Raw genomic sequence first — 18,859 nt, 5'->3', positions numbered from 1 at the left:
GATCAGTACAACTACAGTGTACTCATATACATAAAATAAATGAATTAAATAATCTCTAAAAAAAAGGAGCTGTGTCTGATTGTATTCGTCTTTAATCCCAGCACTCAGGAGGCAGAGGCAGGCAGATTTATGAGTTCGAGGCCAGCCTGGTCTACAAAGTGAGTTCTAGGACAAACAGGGCTATACAGAGAAACCCTGTCACAGAAAACCAAAAACAAACAAACAAACAAACAAACAAACAAAAAAACAAAAACAAAAACGGTGCTTGGTGTGAGATGACTATGTTTTCTTACAGTCAAGGCTCATTTTCCACAAAGGAATATCATATGGGATGCTTGTATCATGACGATCCCTTATTGTCCTCATAGGACTATGGTTATAGAGAGATCAGCAATTTTACTTACAACACACTTAACAGAGTAGATCTGTAAAGCTGATTTGCTGTCACAGTGGGGAAAGGTTCTTGCTGCCATGCTTGACTACTGGAATATTCTCAGATAGATGGAGAAAACATAATCTCTCAGGTTGTTCTCTGACCTTCACACAGGTGTTGAGGTACTTTGACAAACACACATAAAAACAAACACCCACACACTCATACACTATAAGTAACAAATCCTATTTTATAATTTTATTACATATATATATATACATATATGTATATATAAAGGAGTTTTGTGTGTATGTCCATTTGTAACCACATGCATGCTTGGTGACCAAGAGGCTAAAAGAGGGCACTCGACCCCTTCGGTACTGGAGTAGCACATGCTTGTCTGCTATCATGTCGGTGGTGGGAATTATTGCTCTTAACCGGTCTCTTAGACCCCCCAAAATATTATTTTTAAATGACTTACTGCAAGCAATGTTTTCCTTTAATTATGTGGGATGTGGGTTTGATACCCTTGTGCTAGATTTTCATGAGTGTCCTAGTTCATCTGCCTCTAGAACTTAGCAAGTCACCTGAGTTTCAGCCCCTCCTCCCCAGCAACTTACAAAACATAGAAAGAACAAACCAAACCTTCAGAAGACCTAACTTCTCTCTGTCTCAGTTTTAAACCCTAGAAACTCAAAGTTATAAGGAAGTTGCAGTGAGCTGACAGGGCTGAGGAGGAGGTTGCTCACTCCGTGCAGTACTCACTGCACAAGCAAGAAGACTTGAATTCGATGCAATTCATTTCTGTAAAACTGGTGAATGTATTATAAACAAACCCCAACGGCATATCTTCAGTGAGCTTTTATCAGTTCACTAGCATTGGTTCTTGGAAAAGCAGGTTTGACCAACACAGGACACCCAGAACAACAAACACCACATGTGCTAGAGGAAGTTGTAGGTGTTGGCTGGTGGGGCCACAAAGATCCACAAAAAGGGAAAGACTGGATTCTCTGCCTGCAAAGATGCAGCCAACAGCAACTTTTGTGGTCTGAATATGCTTGGCTCAGGTTGTTGTAGTATTCGAATTCTGGCTTTGTTAGAGTAGATGTGTCACCTTGGTCATGGACTTTTTAAGACCCTCATTCTAGCTGCCTGGAAGTCAGTATTCTGCTAGCAGCTTTCAGATGAAGATATAAAACTGTCAGCTCTTCTGCACTTTGCCTACCTGGATGCTATTATGTTCAGTCTCTACTTAACTCTGTATCTCCTTCCATCGGTGTTTTGTTCCCCCCTTCTAAGATGGATAGAAGTATCCACACTTTGGTCTTCCTTCGTCTTGAGTTTCATGTGCTTTGTGAATTGTGTCTTGGGTATTCGGAGCTTCTGGGCTTCTGGACTAATATCCACTTATCATTGAGTGTATATCATGTGTGTTATTTTGTGATGGATTTACCTCACTCAGGATGATATTCTCCAGATTCATCCATTTGCCTATGAATTTCATAAATTCATTGTTTTTAATAGCTGAGTAGTATTCCATTGTGTAAATGTACCACATTTTCTGTATCTATTCCTCTGTTGAGGGACATATGACTTCATTCCAGCTTCTGGCTATTATAAATAAGGTTGTCATGAGCATATTGGGGCATGTGTACTTATTACATGTTGGAGCTATGTCTAGCTATATGCCCAGGAGTGTTATTTTCTTACCCTTCCTTGTGACTTGTGAAAATTAGAAAGGCCAGGTTTGTATTTGTCTGTGACACCTGTAGAACTACCAAACCTGAAACAGACCTACAAAGGGCTGTGAAGTACAAAAGCCTCATTTAAAAAAAAAAGATTTATTTATTTTTATTTCTAATTGTACACTGCAGTTGTTTTCAGATACTCATGAGAACAGTGCATAGGATCCCATTATAGATGGTTGTGAGCCACCCTGTGTTTGCTGGGAATTGAACTCAAGAACTCTGGAAGATTCATTATTGCTCAACACTGAGCCATGTAACCAGCCCTAAAAGACTCATTCACAAGGTACAGATATATAAAAACACACTAACAAATTTCTCAATCTTACATGATTCTTCCAAATTCTCTTTCTCAGTGGCTTTACTACTGCCCCTTCTGCCACACAGTAGGATGAAGGGCATCAAGAGGGGCAGACGGTGGACATCAGAAAGGCTCTGGGGACAGGAACCTCACTGCCATGCAGACATTTCTCCAAGAACTGCTTGAGAGGTATGAAGGACCCTGAGCTCGTGATGGCTTCAATTCTGGGCAAGTAGTCCTCGGGGATGAGAAGCATGATTTTCCAGAACTGGACTTGGTACTGCTTCATGAGGGCATTCCCACACAACTCCAAGAAGTCAAACAGGAGAGTGGACGTCACATCTGAGAGAGGCTCCATGTTTAAGATCTGTGCCAGCCATCACTTAAGCCATGAGCATGAGCCTTCTGCTGGTATCTATAGGGCCACTGGAGCTGGCTGGTGGCAGCATAGAAAGAGATCATCCCAAATATGGGTTTTAGAAAGTTGTACTTTTGTTCAACCTTGGAATCCATCACTTGGTAGCCAAGCATCCCTTGAGAATCCTACAAAGTCATCCCTTCCTTGAAAGATGGGTAGAAAGAACAGAGTATGGACACTTGTGGAGAAGAGCACCTCCAACATGTGCACCTGCACACACAAGCACACACAAATACACATCACATGTGTACACATGCATATGCACAGAGGAATTCACATGGCTTTTGCTGTAACTGAGAGGTGTGAACTGTTTTTATAAAGGAATTTTCTTCTCAGGACCGAGGATGCCAGCAAAGTCGCCAGGTGCTATACTTTCTTTCTTTCTTTCTTTCTTTCTTTCTTTCTTTCTTTCTTTCTTTCTTTCTTTCTTCCTTTCTTGGGGGCATGGTTTGTCAGCTTGATTATTATGGTACTCCAACCTCCCAGGTCAGAAATTCTAGACTACTCACATTGATTCGCTTCCTTTCAGATATCCAAACACATTTCTTTAGCACTCTGTTAGGTCCAGGATAGCTTGACAACATTATGGGGCAGGTGAGGCATCTGACATGACTAGGTCCCTAGAAGTTGTCCAGATCCAAGAGGTTGCAACCTTCCTCTGAGGTCCCTGCTTCTACTCTTCTGGCCCTTAACATATCAGTTCAACAGGAGTAGAAACTCGCAAGTGGATGTCATACCACATTCTAGGGATCTGGGTGGTGACCAACTTGGGTCTGAGCTTTGGGTACTTTCTCCTGGGACCTTCTGTCCTGGGTGTGTGTTGGCACACACCTCCTGGCTGCAGTTGGTGTTACATGCTGCTGTTTTCCTAGAAGGGCCCTGCTCATCTCTGGGTGCTGTTGGCCACTACACTGGTTTTGTTACTTTCTTTTATCTCATCCTTCTTCCTTCCTTAGACCTGGAACATGGTAGACAGTTTCTTCATCACCTCCTCTACAGGTAGTTTGTCTAGAGATTTAAAGGGGAACCCTGTCTTTGATTCTTCTTACAGGTGTCTCATTGCTGGTATAAAGATGCAAAAAAATCTTACATGAAATTCTAAATAAGCAATCACCAGCTTCATGTCCTCCTGCTGCAGAAACACAGCTGGGCCTTGGAAAGATTTGGAAATGTTCCCTTCCTGGCGTTGGTTGCTTAGCTGCATTTTCTAATGAGCTTCTCTGGTCATACCCCTCCTGGTTTACAGCTCTCTAATGGATTCCTCTTATGCTCTTATTAAAATCTAATCCCTTCGAACTCTATGTGGTGTAGTCTAGCTTGGCACCTGCACCTTCTTGCACACAAGTGTCTTTGCCTCAGTTACTCCAGGTGCCTTTCTGTTTCCTCACCATGCTAAGCTTTAACCTGGGGTCTTTACATTGCAATTTCAGCAACCTAGATTATTCTTAGCCCCTTCTCTACTACAATGGCTGACTTTCTTACTTGTCAGGTTGGGATTTCTTTTCTGACAATGCTGTCCAAAGAAGGAATCAGTGATTCTGCTCAGCTTCTCTTTGTTTCACTTCTGCTTCTGTCATTCCTAGGGTTCAGTACAGGACACAACTATCCTGACATTTCTTCATTTATCACTTTCCTTCCCCACTTTAGCCAATTGATGCTCTCCATCCTCAAGGACAGAGACTTGGTCTCTTGTTAACATCCTACCTTCATATGGAATACTGATTATACGTCAGTCACAGTGTTGGTTTTAATAGGTTTGGACCCCATAGACTCATGTGTTTGAATGCTGGGCCCATAGGAAGAAAGCATTATTAGGAGGTAGGTGTGGTCTTATTAGAGTAGGTGTGGCCTTATTAGAGTATGTGTGCGCTCTGTGGAGGAAGTATGTCACAGTGGAAGTGGGCTTTGAGGTCTTATATATACACACTAAAGTTATTCCCAATGTGGAAGATACTCTCCTGGCTGCCTTCAGATAAAAATATACAACTCTCAGCTACTTCTCCAGCAACATATCTGCCTGCATGCTGCCATGCTTCCTGCCATAATAAAAATGATAATGGACTAAACCTCTGAAACTGTAAGCCAGCCCCATTTAAATGTTTGCCTTTGTAAGATTTTTCTAGTTATAATGTACCTTCAAAACAATAAAACTCTATCAAGACAGGCACTGTGAATCCAAACCCTTGCTGTCCTACATTTTATAGTATAGCAGCATACAGATAACACCAATTGAAGAGATAATTTAAGTTATTTCAAGTCCTAATTGTTTGTCTGATAATGTGCTATAAGGAGCTAGATTGAGTATCAGAGAATGTAGGGGTAACAGGGTAGTTATATACAGGGATAGTGTCTTAGTTTAGTTTCCATTGCTGTGATAAAACACCATGAGCAGAAACAATCTGTGGAGGAAAGTGTTCATTAACCATTCAGTTGGGAGCTCAAGCCAGAAACCTGGAGGCAGGAGCCAATACAGAGGCCATGGAGGCATGCTGCTTACTGGTGTGCTCCTCATGGCTTGCTTTGTCTGCTGACTCAAGCACCGATACAGATACACAGACAGACACACAGATATTGATACATACAAACATTCACACATGCTCACATAGACATAACAAAAAGAGAAATACGCAGCCACACACACAGAGATGTACACAGACAAGCAGGCACACACACCCAGCTACACACAGATTAGACACAAAGACACAAACAGATTTATATATACAGAGACACAGACACACATTGTCACATGCACACACAGGCTAAAATATATCTTAACAACAACGACAATAACAACAACAAAAAAGCCTTCCCCTTACAATGGGAAAGCCTGTCCACATCACTCCCTGCCAGCCACTTTGCTAGCTGAGCCACCCTGGCCTGAGCTCTCACCTTCTCAGTGCCTCGAGTGCCTCAGTGTCCTCATTTATACCTGAGAGGATGACACTTGATACCTCATCTTACTGCTCCATGTGGATTAGTAACAAGGTGAGTGTGCTCTGTGGTGGGATTAAAGGTGTGTGCCACCAGACCCCACGTGTGGGGAGGAACTCTAAAGGTTACTTATTGCTAATCATATTCCCTAGTGATGAGGTTTTAGGTTCTTGGTAGGCTCAGACCTCATGTAAGAGGTGTGGCTTCAGAGGTAACTCAGGTGAAAGGCAAGGCAAGGACACAGAACAGGGCAGGTGACTCATTAGCAGAAGCTTTAATAATGAAAGGTAGTTTTCATTGGCAGACATATTTTACACATAACAGGCCTTTTAACATACCCAGAGGGAGGCAGCTCATCTGCATGTTTAAGGCTCTGACACCTTATGGAAAACTCAAACTCCAATCTATGTAGACACAGTTGGGCTCTTATATCAGAGATTTTATGGATTTCAATCACTACCACTTTTATTATGGAGGATATTTGGAAATGGGGTTCCCTCCCTGTCCCTTTGATATATGCAGAACTAGTGTCAAGGGTAGAGCAGAGTGCATGCAGTCCATTAGGAGCTGCTGTGGAGGATGCTACAGCAGGAGGGTGGGGTTCAGAGGAGCGCAGATTGGGAGTCAGTGTGGGATTCATGGGAGCACAATGGCTATTGAGTTGGAGGCCCAAGGTATATTCATCTAGAGAAACTGTGATGTTCATGGTTCTACCAGGTCTCATGGGGTATAGTTGATCCATTTATTGATTAATTCAGTTAGTAAAGTTTTTGGATGACCTATGGTGTGTTTGACTACAGTCTGGATGTGACATCCTGGGGATCATATTTGGCCTGGCCCATTACTTTGCATGTTCTTTTTGGTTGTTTGGGGTTTGAATAGAGTTGACAATAGTTGCCTCAGAGGTAGGGTAGCACACAAAGCTGCAAGTACTTTCTCTACGTGTGCATCTTTTGGTATGGTGGAAATTAGCAACTTGAAATAGAGTGAGTAGAAGGTAGGGAGGAAGGGCCAAAAGTCTTTTGGATATCTGGAAGGCTGATCTGTTAAGACACTTCATGAGTGAGCTGAGATCTTTGGATAGCTGAGAGCACAGAAGCAAATAGTTGGATTTAAGTTTCCACATTATGAATCAACTCAGGGAGCCGGAAGGTGGTGGTGAGTTTGGGGCCAACCTTGTCTACCTAGTGAGATCCTGGCCAGCTAGGGCTACATAGACTCTGTCTCAAATTAGTCAACCAACCAGACGATTAACCAACCAACCAGCCACCCAACACAGGCACCTACCAGGGGGAGAGAATTACTCTGATAGTTGAGTCATTGTGTTTACCTCTGATTTGGTCTTGAGGTCTTAGAGGAATGACTGTATCTTATGGTTCCATGCTGCCATGACCACGGCAACTTTTATAAAGGAAAATATTTAACTGGGACTGGCTTACAGTTCAGAGGTCCAGTCCATTTTCATCATGAAAGGAACATGGCAGCATGGAGGCAGACATGGTTATGGAGAGAGGGCTGAGAGTTGTACATTCAAATTGGGAGGTAGCAGGAAGAGAGAGACACTGGGCCTAGCTTAAGCATTTGAAATCCGGAGTCCACCCCCAAAGACATACTTCCTTCAACAAGGCTACATCTCCAAGGTCTTTCTCAAGTGTCACTACTATCTAAGGACCACTTATTCAAATATATAAGCCAATAGAACCATTCATATTAAATCCATGACAGGCTGTATCATAATAGCTCTTTTTCTCATTGTTATATTGTGTGATATCAACTAGATGAGGAGGAATTTATTTTACTCATAGTTTCACATCAGGGTGATTTGTCATCCTATGCTCTTGGACAGAGAGAGCATGATGAACAGAGGAGCATGTGGCAGAGGCTGCTCCTCTCTTGGTGGACAGGAAGTGAGAATGAGAGATTGGCCAGGACCAGTCCAACCTTCAAAGTCTTGCTTTTTCCAACTATGTTCCATCTCTTGACATTTTTTAGAACCTCCCAAAACATTGCCAGCAGCTGGGGCCCAGGTGTTTGACATATGAGCCTGTAAGAGAGCATTCCTCATAAAATCATAGGAGTGGTCATAAAATCTACCTTTGTCCTGATAGGCATCCAAGAGATTTGGAGATGGATTTAACCATTAAGCTATGCTTTTGATTAAGCTCTAACAATCTAGCTTCCACGTGCTTCTCCCTCTAGCAGCATTTATCAATAATCAAGTGAATACTAAAGTGGAGTGGATGCCTGTACTATTCTTAAGTCTGAGTACATTTGGGATGTAGGTAAAGAAGAACATTTGCTAACTTGAGCTTTTGAGTAAAATCACCCAGTATTTTAATCACAGATGGAATCTTACAGCCCACCTGGTTTTTCAGTGTACATAGGGTGAGGTCTAACAATCTGCTTTTAGAAATGGCACAAAGACTGATTACTGTTCAGGTGTTCTTCTGACCTTACTTTACATATGCTGGGCTAGGAAAACAGGGCTAATCTGGTGATTTGAATGAGAGGGCCTCCCTACCCCTCGTAGGCTCATCAATTTGAATGTTTGGTTTTCAGTTGGTAGATTGTTTAGGAAGGATTAGGAAGTATGGCCTTGTTGGAAGAAGTGTGTCATTGAGGGTGAGCTTTGGGACTTCCTTTCTTTCTTCCTTTCTTTCTTTCTTTCTTTCTTTCTTTCTTTCTTTCTTTCTTTCTTTCTTTCTTTCTGTGATGGTTTGTATTTCCTTGGACCAGGGAGTGGCACCATTTGGAGGTGTGGTCTTGTTGGAATAGGTGTGACCTGGTTGGAGTATATGTGTCACTGTGGGTGTGGGCTTAAGACCCTCAACCCAGTTGCCTGGAAGTCAGTCTTCCACTAGCAGCCTTTGGATGAAGATGTAGAACTCTCAGCTCTGCCTGGGCCATGCCTGTCTGGATGCTTCCATGCTTCCGCCTTGATGATAATGGACTGAACCTCTGCACCTGTAAGCCAGCCCCAATTAAATGTTGTTTTTATTAGACTTGCCTTGGTCATGGTGTCTGTTCACAGCAGTAAAACCCTGACTAAGACAGAAGTTGGTACCAGGGACTGGGGTATTGCTGTGATAGGCCTGACCATGCTTTTATTTGAAAGAATGTGGAATTTGGGACTTTGGATTTGGAAAGCAGTGGAATGCTTTAAATGGGGCTTAATGGGTCATCCTAGTAGGAATATGGAAGACTTTGTTGCTGGGAGTGATTTGAACTGTGTTGACCTGGCCCAAGAGATTTCAAAGGAGAATTTCAGAATGTGGCAAAGAGACTGGTTTTGTGGTATTTTGGTGAAGAATGTGGCTACTTTTTGCCCTTGTCTGAGCAATTTGCCTGAGGCTAAGGTGAAGAGACTTGGATTAGTTCCATTGACAAAAGAAGTTTCAAAAAGCCCAGCAGAGATTTTGTTCTCTGGTTAAGTCTTATGAAGAGAAGTTTGAACAAGCATAGCAAGCTTAGAAAGGAAAAATATAAAATATATGGTTTGAGTATTAAAGGAGTACCAGGAAGTGAAATGGAGCAAAATCTTGTGTTCTAGGAGATAAAAGATTAAGGGAGTGGGACCTTGGGGCAAGATTCTACCCAGCTTAATTAGATCCAGGCATGATGGTACACACCTTTAATCCCATGAAACAAGCATGCTGATCTCTGCATTCTAGGTCAATCTACAGAGCAAGAACCAGGATAGCCAAGCTTAGGCAGTGAAGGATTTAGAAAACATAGAGCTAGTGATAATGTAATAGTACAAGGGGATCATGTTCTAGTTCCTGTAAGCAGCAGAACTCGGCAGCTTCAGCCATGTGGCTCTGGCTCTAGAGTTAAGAATGGAAGGAACTACTGGGAAAATTGATGCTGGTTAGCTGGAGCTAAGGAATTAGCGGTGATTAAGAAGAGACCAGCATCGTTGAGGTGAAATCTTCTGGAAATTGTTTTCTGGGAGCACAAAGAAGCTGTGTTCCAGAGATACCCAAGGTTGTACCTCATGCTGCGGCTGGACATGCTAATGTGTAAGAGTCACTAAGGTGGTACTGCTTGTGAATGAATGAAGGGATCATGGAGAGAAGCTGAGGCTTAGCACTGTGAGAGGCCAGGGTAGGCCATTGGAGAAGGTGAAGCCTCAGCTTTAGTTGATGGCCCAGGACTGGAGGGGCCATGCAAAGGATTTGAGGCTTGGCACCCTGAAGAGAGCCTATGAAAGGCTATTGGTGAAGCCTAGTTGGAGTGGAACACCCCAGTGTATTGGAGATATCAGTACCATGGGATGATCATCAAGAACAGCAGCTGTAGTTGAGTGGATCAACGTGAGCATAGAGTGCTACAGAGGGCAGAGCTGGAAAAGTGGTGCCAGCCCTTAGGAGGATTCCAAAAGATCAATTGGAATCCCAGACACCGAAACAAGAAGCTGTAACATTGAAATTGCCATGGAGACTCAAAGATGTTAAAGATGCCAGAGCCATGGAATACATGCTGAGGAAAGCTGCTAACAGGGAGTGGAACCAGCCCAGGAGAAAGCAGTTTGTTGCAGTCAACAAAGATGAAAAAAGGAGTGGAGATCTGAAGACCGCTTTGACATCAGCCATGGAGATGCAGAGTTTGGAGTTTGCCCAGCTGGTTTTCTGCCTTGCTTTGGGGATTACAGTTAATTAAGTTGAATAAATCTCAGAAGAAACCTTGAACTTTGGACTTTTAACATTGTTGCGACTGCTATAGACTATGAGGACTTTGAAAATTGGACTAAATGCATTTTGCATTATGCTATGTTTAAGTATGGCCCCCATAGACTCATGTTTTTGAACAAGTCTATGAGGACCAGGGAGTGGAATGTGATGGTTTGTATTTCCTTGGACCAGGGAGTGGCACCATCTGAAGATGTGGCCTTGTTGGAATAGGTGTGACCTGGTTGGAATGGGTGTGTCACTGTGGGTGTGGGTATAAGATCCTCACCCTAGTTGCCTGGAAGTCAGTCTTCCGCTAGCAGCCTTTGGATGAAGACATAGAACTCTCAGCTCCTCCTGCGCCATGCCTGCCTGGATACTGACATGCTCCCACCTTGATGACAATGGACTGAACCTCTGAACCTGTAAGCCAGCCCCAATTAAATGTTGTTTTTTATAAGACTTGCCTTGGTCATGGTGTCTGCTCACAGCAGTAAAACCCTAACTAAGACACTTTCTCTCTTTCTTTCTTTCTTTCTTTCTTTCTTTCTTTCTTTCTTTCTTTCTTCCTTCCTTCCTTCCTTTCTTTCTTTCTTTCTTTCTTTCTTTTGTTTTTTTTTAATTGAGACTTTCTTTTATTAGATATTTTCTTTATATACATTTCAAATACAATCCTGAAAGTTCCCTATACCCTCCACCCACCCTGCTCCCCTACCCACCCACTCCAACTTCGTGGCCCTGGCATTCCCCTGAACTAGGGCATATAAAGTTTGCAATACCAAGGAGCCTCTCTGTTGGGGCCGACCTGCAGCTCTCATGTCTGGGTTCGAGCCTAGGATGCTTCTTGGAAGTGAAAGAAAAGAGGAAATCTAGGCGGGTAAAGAGAGAAATAGAGTCAAGACTGTATTCTGATCAAGACTCCAATTTAATGTTGTTGAAGACACTTTATAAGGAATAGGGGAGACCCATTCCCAATCATGCAAAGTTCCTTTGAAGTTGTCAGATCAGACTTTTAGTAGGAAATTGCGAATATCACAGTTCAGTGCTAACTCCAGAAAATCTTGGAGAACTGGTTCCATGTCAAGCAGGTAGCAGGTAGTGGCACATCAAAGGAGAGTGATGAGAAGCAGCACAGCAGGTGGCTCCACCTCAGAGGTTGATGGTCTGAGGCCAGCCTAGCTAGGCTTGAAGGAGGTAACACCTCTCTTCCCAGTGATGGCCGCCTAGGCCATTTTCTGCTACATATGCAGCTAGAGATAAAAGCTCAGGGGGTAATGGCTAGTTCATATTGTTCTTCCACCTATAGGCTTGCAAACCCCTTCAGCTCCTTGGGTGCTTTCTCTAGCTTCTCCATTGGGGGCCCTGTGTTCCAACTTATAGATGACTGTGACAATCCACTTCTGTATTTGCCAGGCACTGGCATAGCCTCATATGAGACAGCTATAACAGGGTCCCTTCAGCAAAACCTTTCTGGCATATGCAATAGTGTCTGGGTTTGGGGGCTGATTATGGGGTGGATCCCCAGGTGGGGTAGTCTCTGGATAGTCCATCCTTTAGTCTTAGCTCCACACCTTGTCTCTGCAACTCCTTTCAGGGTTATTTTGTTCCCTATTCTAAGGAGGAATGAAGTATCCACTCATTGGTCTTCCCTCATTTTGATTTTCTTGTGTTTTGCAAATTGTATCTTGGGTGTTCTATGTTTCTGGGCTAATATCCACTTATCAGTGAATGCATATCTAATGACTTCTTTTGTGATTGGGTTATCTCACTAAGAATGATATCCTCCAGATACACCCATTTGTCAAAGAATTTCATAAATCCATTGTTTTTAATAGCTGAGTAGTACTCCATTGTGTAAATGTACCACATTTTCTGTATCCATTCTTCTCTTGAGGGACATCTGGGTTCTTTCCAGCTTCTGGCTATTATAAATAAGGCTGCTATGAACATAGTGGAGCATGTGTTCTTAGTACCAGTTTGAACTTCTTCTGGGTATATGCCCAGGAGAGGTATTGCTGGATCTTCGGGGAGAGGCTGAGGTTACTTTCAAAAGCCCACTCCATGTCCAGTCTCTCACTCTCTGCCTCTGGTTTTTAGAGCAGGATGTAAGTCTCAGCTACTGTTTTAGTGCCATGCCTATTTACCTAGTGCTTTGCTCCCCACAATTATGATCAGGAACTCACCCTCTGAAACTGTAGGCAATGCCCTAATGAAGTGCTTCATCTGTAGATTGCCTTGGTCATGGTGTCTCGGTGTTAGAATAGTAACAAGGACTGGAGAGATTTCTTTGCATGTGAGAGTGCTTGCTGCTTGATCAAGGAGCTCGAGCTGGAGCCGGAGCTCGATCGGAGCCTAACCAGAGCCGAGCCCAAGCGGGAGCCCCAGACCGAGCAAGTCCCTTTCTGGTAGTCGGTCTCCTGTGCCTGAGAAGTGCCAGAAACATGATTCTTCAAATAGATCTAAATCTCTAGCATCTGTATATAGCCAGAGGTCCCAATTCTGGACCATGTCCAGATCAGTTCACAGGGGCAGTTAAACTGTAAATCACTTGCCCTGGGAGCCTTTTTAAAAAACAAACAAACAAACAACAACAATAAAAATAAATTCCCAAACCATACTTGCTAAAAATTCTAGTAAGTATGTGTTTTTATGTGATGTGGAATTTGGGTGGGTTTTGATTGAGTTTCTTTGTAGATATGGACGACCAAGGGGTTGTTGAAAACTAATTGTATTAAATGTCTTTTGCTAAGCCTTCTGCTCACACTTTTGTGACTGTCTGAAGTATATAGTTTGTGTATATTGATAGAGCTCATTTATAACTAAAGCATTTAATTTTTGTACTAGAAAAACTTTTGAATATTTTCAATTCACTTTTCAGATATGGTATCTCAAGGTTAGTTTAATTACTCAATTAAATTAATGAATAGTTTGGACACTTTAAAAGAGCTCATAATTGCCTGCCACTATGGCTCTAGGGCTAATGGTATCTTCCATCTTCTGTAGGCACCTGAATACATAAAGCCCATACAAATATACATCAATAAAATAAGTCTTGACAAAAAGAAAGGAATGAAGTAGAACAGGTAGGAAAGGGGGCTGGAGAGATGGCTTGGAGGTTAAGAGCACTGACTGCTCTTCCAAAAGTCCTGAGTTCAATTGCCAGCAAACACATAGTGGCTCATAACCACCTATAATAGTATCCAATGCCCTCTTCTGGTGTGTCTGAAGGCAGCTTTAGTACTCATATACATAAAATAAATAAGTCTTTAAAAAAAAAAAGGCCAGGTGTGGTGGCACAAACCTGTAATCCCAGCACTCGGGAGGCAGAGTCAGGCAGATTACTGAGTTTGACCCAGCCTAGTCTACAAAGTGAGTTCCAGGACAGCCAGAGCTATACAGAGAAACCCTGTCAACCTCCCCCCCAGCCCCCCAAATAAAATGAAGGGGTAGGAAAGATCGGAATGGTTGAAAAAAGGTGGTAAATTTCCATACAGATACATGAGCTATATTGAACTCAATCCTAGAAAGTCAACTCTATAAGAAGTGAGAATTGGTACAGGCCTGATACAGATTCAGATGGTGAATTATCAGAGTAAGGAGCATTCTCTTGTGAGTGTCGTATGGTATTGGTGAGGATGAGATCTACAACCCATCCTGAGTAAGAAGATGGTTTGGGAATAGACCTGCATTCTTCAAAAACATCCTGGTAGCATAGCAGACATTTGTGGTCATAGTGCTTTCAGGCTTGTGTTGGGGAGTTCCCTCCTGGTTTGACAGCAGAGACCATCAGAATGAATTGATCTTTTTCTTTTTCAGAAATCATGTAATCATTTATTTTCATTATACACCAGATATATAATGAACATATTAAAAAGAAAAAAATGTTTATATACCAACATATTTTTAATGTGTCTCTGTTTCTGGACTCCTCCATTCAGAAAACAGGAACCTCATTTACATTAAGCTGTGGGTCCTTTTACATTAACCTAAGCTTAGTTTAATGAAAGCTTAGCTTGCTTGTACAATTATGTAACTAACTTTACTCAATACACAGTAATTCATTTTCCAAAGCCTCAATACAGAAGGTAACTTATTGACAATGGCTTAACACAAACTTTACAAAGTAAACATTACTTTATGTGCTCTTAACAGCCTTAACCTGCCTTGAAAATGTCTCTATGCATTAATCAGAAGAGATTGACTTCTCTCGTTTATTTTCATTCTTTTTTGAGTATGCCTTATAGGATTCTATCTAAACATTGCCACTGTTATATTTGTAAACACAGGAAATTATCATCTCCTCTAAGCATTGAATTTCTGCAATTCCTAATTTTTAAAACTCAAAATTGCTACCGATCTAACTTTAAACTGCAATGTAAGATGCAACAATTTATGGGTGGAAAGAACTTAAAGGATCAAACAAGTGTATACAACCAGGGCCAGAAATGAAAGGTCACAAATGAAATGGCAGTCCCTTAACAGTGCACACTGCTGTGTCCTGAGTTCAATTATACCCATAAGCACAAAGTGTTAACTTGTCACTTAAGTTAGATAACTCAACATCTTAGGTTTTCAAAGAAATATAATACTTCAAAACATAAAAGTCATCAGTTTGCATTAACAAGACAAACGCAGGCCAAATGAAGTTTTACTTAACAGCTGAATGTCAAGATGCCAATTGTGTTGAGGAATCTTCAGAGAACTTGGAATATAGCATGCTTAGATTATGTTAGATATCATCAATGTCTTCATCATCCTCTCCAATATCATCAAACACGATTTCATCATCATCCCTAGCACCAAATGTGTCCATTTCATTGATTTTGGCATGTTCTGGAAGTTCTCCATAGGCCTTCAGACTTCTTGCTTCATCTGGATTGTACTTTAAGATTACATCAGCTTTGTTATCTTGATAGTCTCTTAGACCAATCAATATAATGTCTGAGGTATTTATCCAAACCTTTTTTCTCAACTTCCCTCTTATGTGGCACAGCCTCCTTACACCATCAAAACACATTGCTTCCAACCGTCCACATCCCAGCATTTTGGTCACCTGAGCATACTCTTGCCCATATTCTTTAAACACCAACTCTCTTTTCTCAGATTCATTTTCATTTTTACCTCTGCGCCTGTTTTTGCCTCCTTTGCCTTTATTCTTTGGCATGATGGAAAAGGCAACCACAGGAGTCGGGTGAGGGACTCCTGGCAGACAGTGGCTGTGACTCAGTTCCAAGAGCTACTATACTCTTAGGATGGGTACCAGGAAGTATCTAACAGTGGTAGATCTGAAAGCAACTCATATAAGTATAGAAGATCCACAAACCACAAAATGTTCCAGAGTCCTGTCTTCTGAGAGTTACAAAATAGTACTTCGGCTTCTGGCCTGGTGCTCAGGAAGGTGTAGTCTCCCTAGTAGTGACAAAATACAGCAGGACTCCTTTACTTTTGTAGTTCCTGCATTGACCTTTTAAAAAAAATTAAAAGTTTTCGTTGGAAATCTATTTGGAAAATAATTTTTTATCAATATTTCTGCACACAACATTGAATTGTATAGCTTTTTTTAATTAGATATTTTCTGTATTTACATTTCAAATGTTATCCCCTTTCCTAGTTTCCCCTCCAAAACCCCCCTATTCTCTACACTCCTGCTGCTCCCTAAGCCACCCACTCTTGCTTACTGCCCAATGCATTCCCTTATACTGGAGCATAGAACCTTCACAGGACCAAGGGCCTCTCCTCCAATTGATGACTGACTAGGCTATCCTCTACTACATATGCAGCTAGAGCCATGAGTCCTTCCATGTGTTTTCTTTCATTTTTAGTTCAGTCTCAGGGAGCTCTGGGGTTTCTGTTTGTTCATACTGCTCTTCCTCCTAGGTGGATGAATTGTATAGCTTAATAAAAAAATTGAATCTATCACTCTGAGGAATGTGGTTCTATATTTAAAAAGCAGTCTAAGACTTCATAGAACACTTAGTAGATTCAGATACCATTTTAATACATTTTTAACTAGTTTTGATTACACAAGATTTCAAGTTCATTGGTGTTCAGACCTTTAATATATCACAAGAACACTGAAAATACGTACCACGGCACTTTAAATGGACATGCTTGGAGCATAATAAAAACAATTTCAGGACTGGAAAGATTGCTCAATGCTTGAAAGCATTCACTATTCTTTCAGAGGTCATACATTCTATTCCCAAGAACCAGTTTTTCACAACTATGTGTAATGGGTACTGAAGCCCTCTTTAGGTTCTTGGGTCTAAGACAGGTAGAGTATGGTCATAGATATAAATTACTCTTAAAAAAATTTTTTTTCGGTTCACAGAAGAATGAAAAATTGAAGAAAGTCACAGGTTATGTTGCTTAGATCCACTTTGGGACACAAAATAACACATGAAAGCAGTTGACATAGGCACATATGATAAGTACTTGAAGTCATGGTGCATCCAGTGAAAACAGAAAAGCAAAGGCCCACCAGAAAGTTCATCTCCATCTCCTTAAGATGTGAGAAAGGCTTAGTAACAAACCAACCAGCCAGAATAGTACAAAACAAATTCACAACAACAACATCCCCAGAAACACTATTGAGTTCATTTTCTGTTGGCCATCTCCTTCTGGGTATGGGGCTTTCCCTTAAGTGTGGTTCTGTACATAGTGAGACCCCCCTTGGAGAAAACCAACTTTTCCTTTGGGATCAGATACTAGAGATAGTGTCTGGAACCAAAGCAGGTCCTCTGCAAGAACAGCCAATGCTTTGAACAACTGAGCTGTTTCTCCACCCCATATCTGCTAGTTTTTACAAATGACATTCAAAAACATACAAATGAAAGCTAACTGAATCTTTGTATTCTCCAAGCCCAGCCTTTTTGAGAATTTACTTGTGGCCATGCTATGGTGAGCACAAGACACACTCTGCACCCCTGGTATTTTTCTTGTGTGCATCCATTTCAAATTCTACCTTTCCCCTCATAATCCTATTAACCTATATCATAGTGCCTAAAGAAGCTTTGAATATTTGCTACCCCTAACACTTAGCATAACTCACTCTTACTTTTCTGGACCAAGGCTAGGACCACACTAGTAAACATCACCTGTTGGTTCCAGTTTCATTTCTGTGCTGCTGTTAAAATACTCCAGCAAGACACAATTTCCAGAAGGAGGGGTTATCTGCTTTACAATTCCAGGTTACAACCCACCAAGGGATGTCAAGGCAGCTAGTGAAATCCCACACACACTCCAAAGCAAGAGGGACTTGCTTCCTTGCAGAGAAGGAAGGAGAGAGGTAAGAAGGCAGGCAAGGAACCTCATGAAAGACCCCAGTTTCTGAGTAGCCTAGTCACCAAGGAAGGCCACAAGAGGTTCTAGACATGGTTGTGGCCAGGTTTCCTCTGCTCCCTAGCTTAAACAATCCTCAAAGAAAAATTGAAAATATATGTTCTCCCAGAACTTTCCATAACCAGAACCCAAATCCATGACCTACCTGGTGAGTACCATCTTCTTTGACGAAGGACTAAGAGATGATAGAACGATGATTGTTTCCTTCTGGGATAGGGTTTTTCTGTGTACACGAGGCTGTCCTGGAAATCTTTCTACAGAACAGATTGTCCTAGATCGGATGTCCTCTTGCCTATGTCTCCCAAAGTGAAGGCAGCAAGATGAGACTACTCTGTCTCAGCCTGAGCAGAGCTTGAGTATATATACATTTCCCTAAAGCCCCGTCTCTACAATGACACACCTCTAATCCAAAAAGGCCACACCTCCCAATAATACCACACCTTGCTCCAAGAATAATTCAATCACCACACCAAACAAACAAACAAAAGGACACTTCTTAGCTGGGCGTGGTGGCCCACGCCTTTAATCCCAGTACTCTGGAAGCAGAGGCAGGTAGATTACTGAGTTCGAGGCCAGCCTGGTATACAAAGTGAGTTCCAGGACAGGCAGGGCTACACAGAGAAACCCTGTCTCAAAAAAAAAAAAAGTACACTTCTTACTGCCTACTGGTTTTCTATGGTAATGAAAAACAAAACAGGCTACTGAGGACAAAGTTAAAATAATGAATGTGGGAAATCAGAAACACATAGAGGAAAACCTGGGATGTAGGGTTGATTGAAAGGGATGGTGCTGGAGAGATGGGCCAGTGGTTTTTAGCATTGAATGCCCTTTGAAGGTCCTGAGTTAAAATCACAAAATCCACATAGATGCTCACAACCATCTATAAATACATCTGACGCTACCTTGTGACACATCTGAAGACAGTTACAATGTAATTTGACATAACAATAAACAAATCCAATCAGAGTAAGCAGAGGTCCTGAATTAAAATCCCAGCAACCACATGATGGCTCAAAACGATCAGTACAACTACAGCGTACTCATATACATAAAATAAATGAATTAATTAATTTTTTAAAAAAA

The 18,859-nt window shown here is 41.8% G+C and overlaps 1 protein-coding gene and 1 pseudogene across 1 annotated transcript; both read right to left on the bottom strand.

Moving 5' to 3' along the window:
* Positions 2,386-3,031, bottom strand: LOC112136085 (annotated as a pseudogene).
* Gm2016 (predicted gene 2016) lies at positions 14,325-18,112 on the bottom strand. The gene is made up of 2 exons (NM_001122662.1): positions 17,922-18,112; positions 14,325-15,899 (listed from the first exon to the last, which is right to left on the bottom strand). The coding sequence occupies exon 2, from the start codon at positions 15,597-15,599 to the stop codon at positions 15,165-15,167; it is 435 nt and encodes a 144-aa protein (NP_001116134.1). The 5' UTR covers positions 15,600-15,899; positions 17,922-18,112; the 3' UTR covers positions 14,325-15,164.
* Positions 18,113-18,859: the final 747 nt, after the last annotated feature.

Source organism: Mus musculus, chromosome 12 (assembly GCF_000001635.26).
Source record: "Mus musculus strain C57BL/6J chromosome 12, GRCm38.p6 C57BL/6J".
NCBI classification, from domain to species: domain Eukaryota; kingdom Metazoa; phylum Chordata; class Mammalia; order Rodentia; family Muridae; genus Mus; species Mus musculus.
Note: the sequence above shows the minus strand (reverse complement) of the source record. Positions and strands in the feature narration are given on the sequence as shown.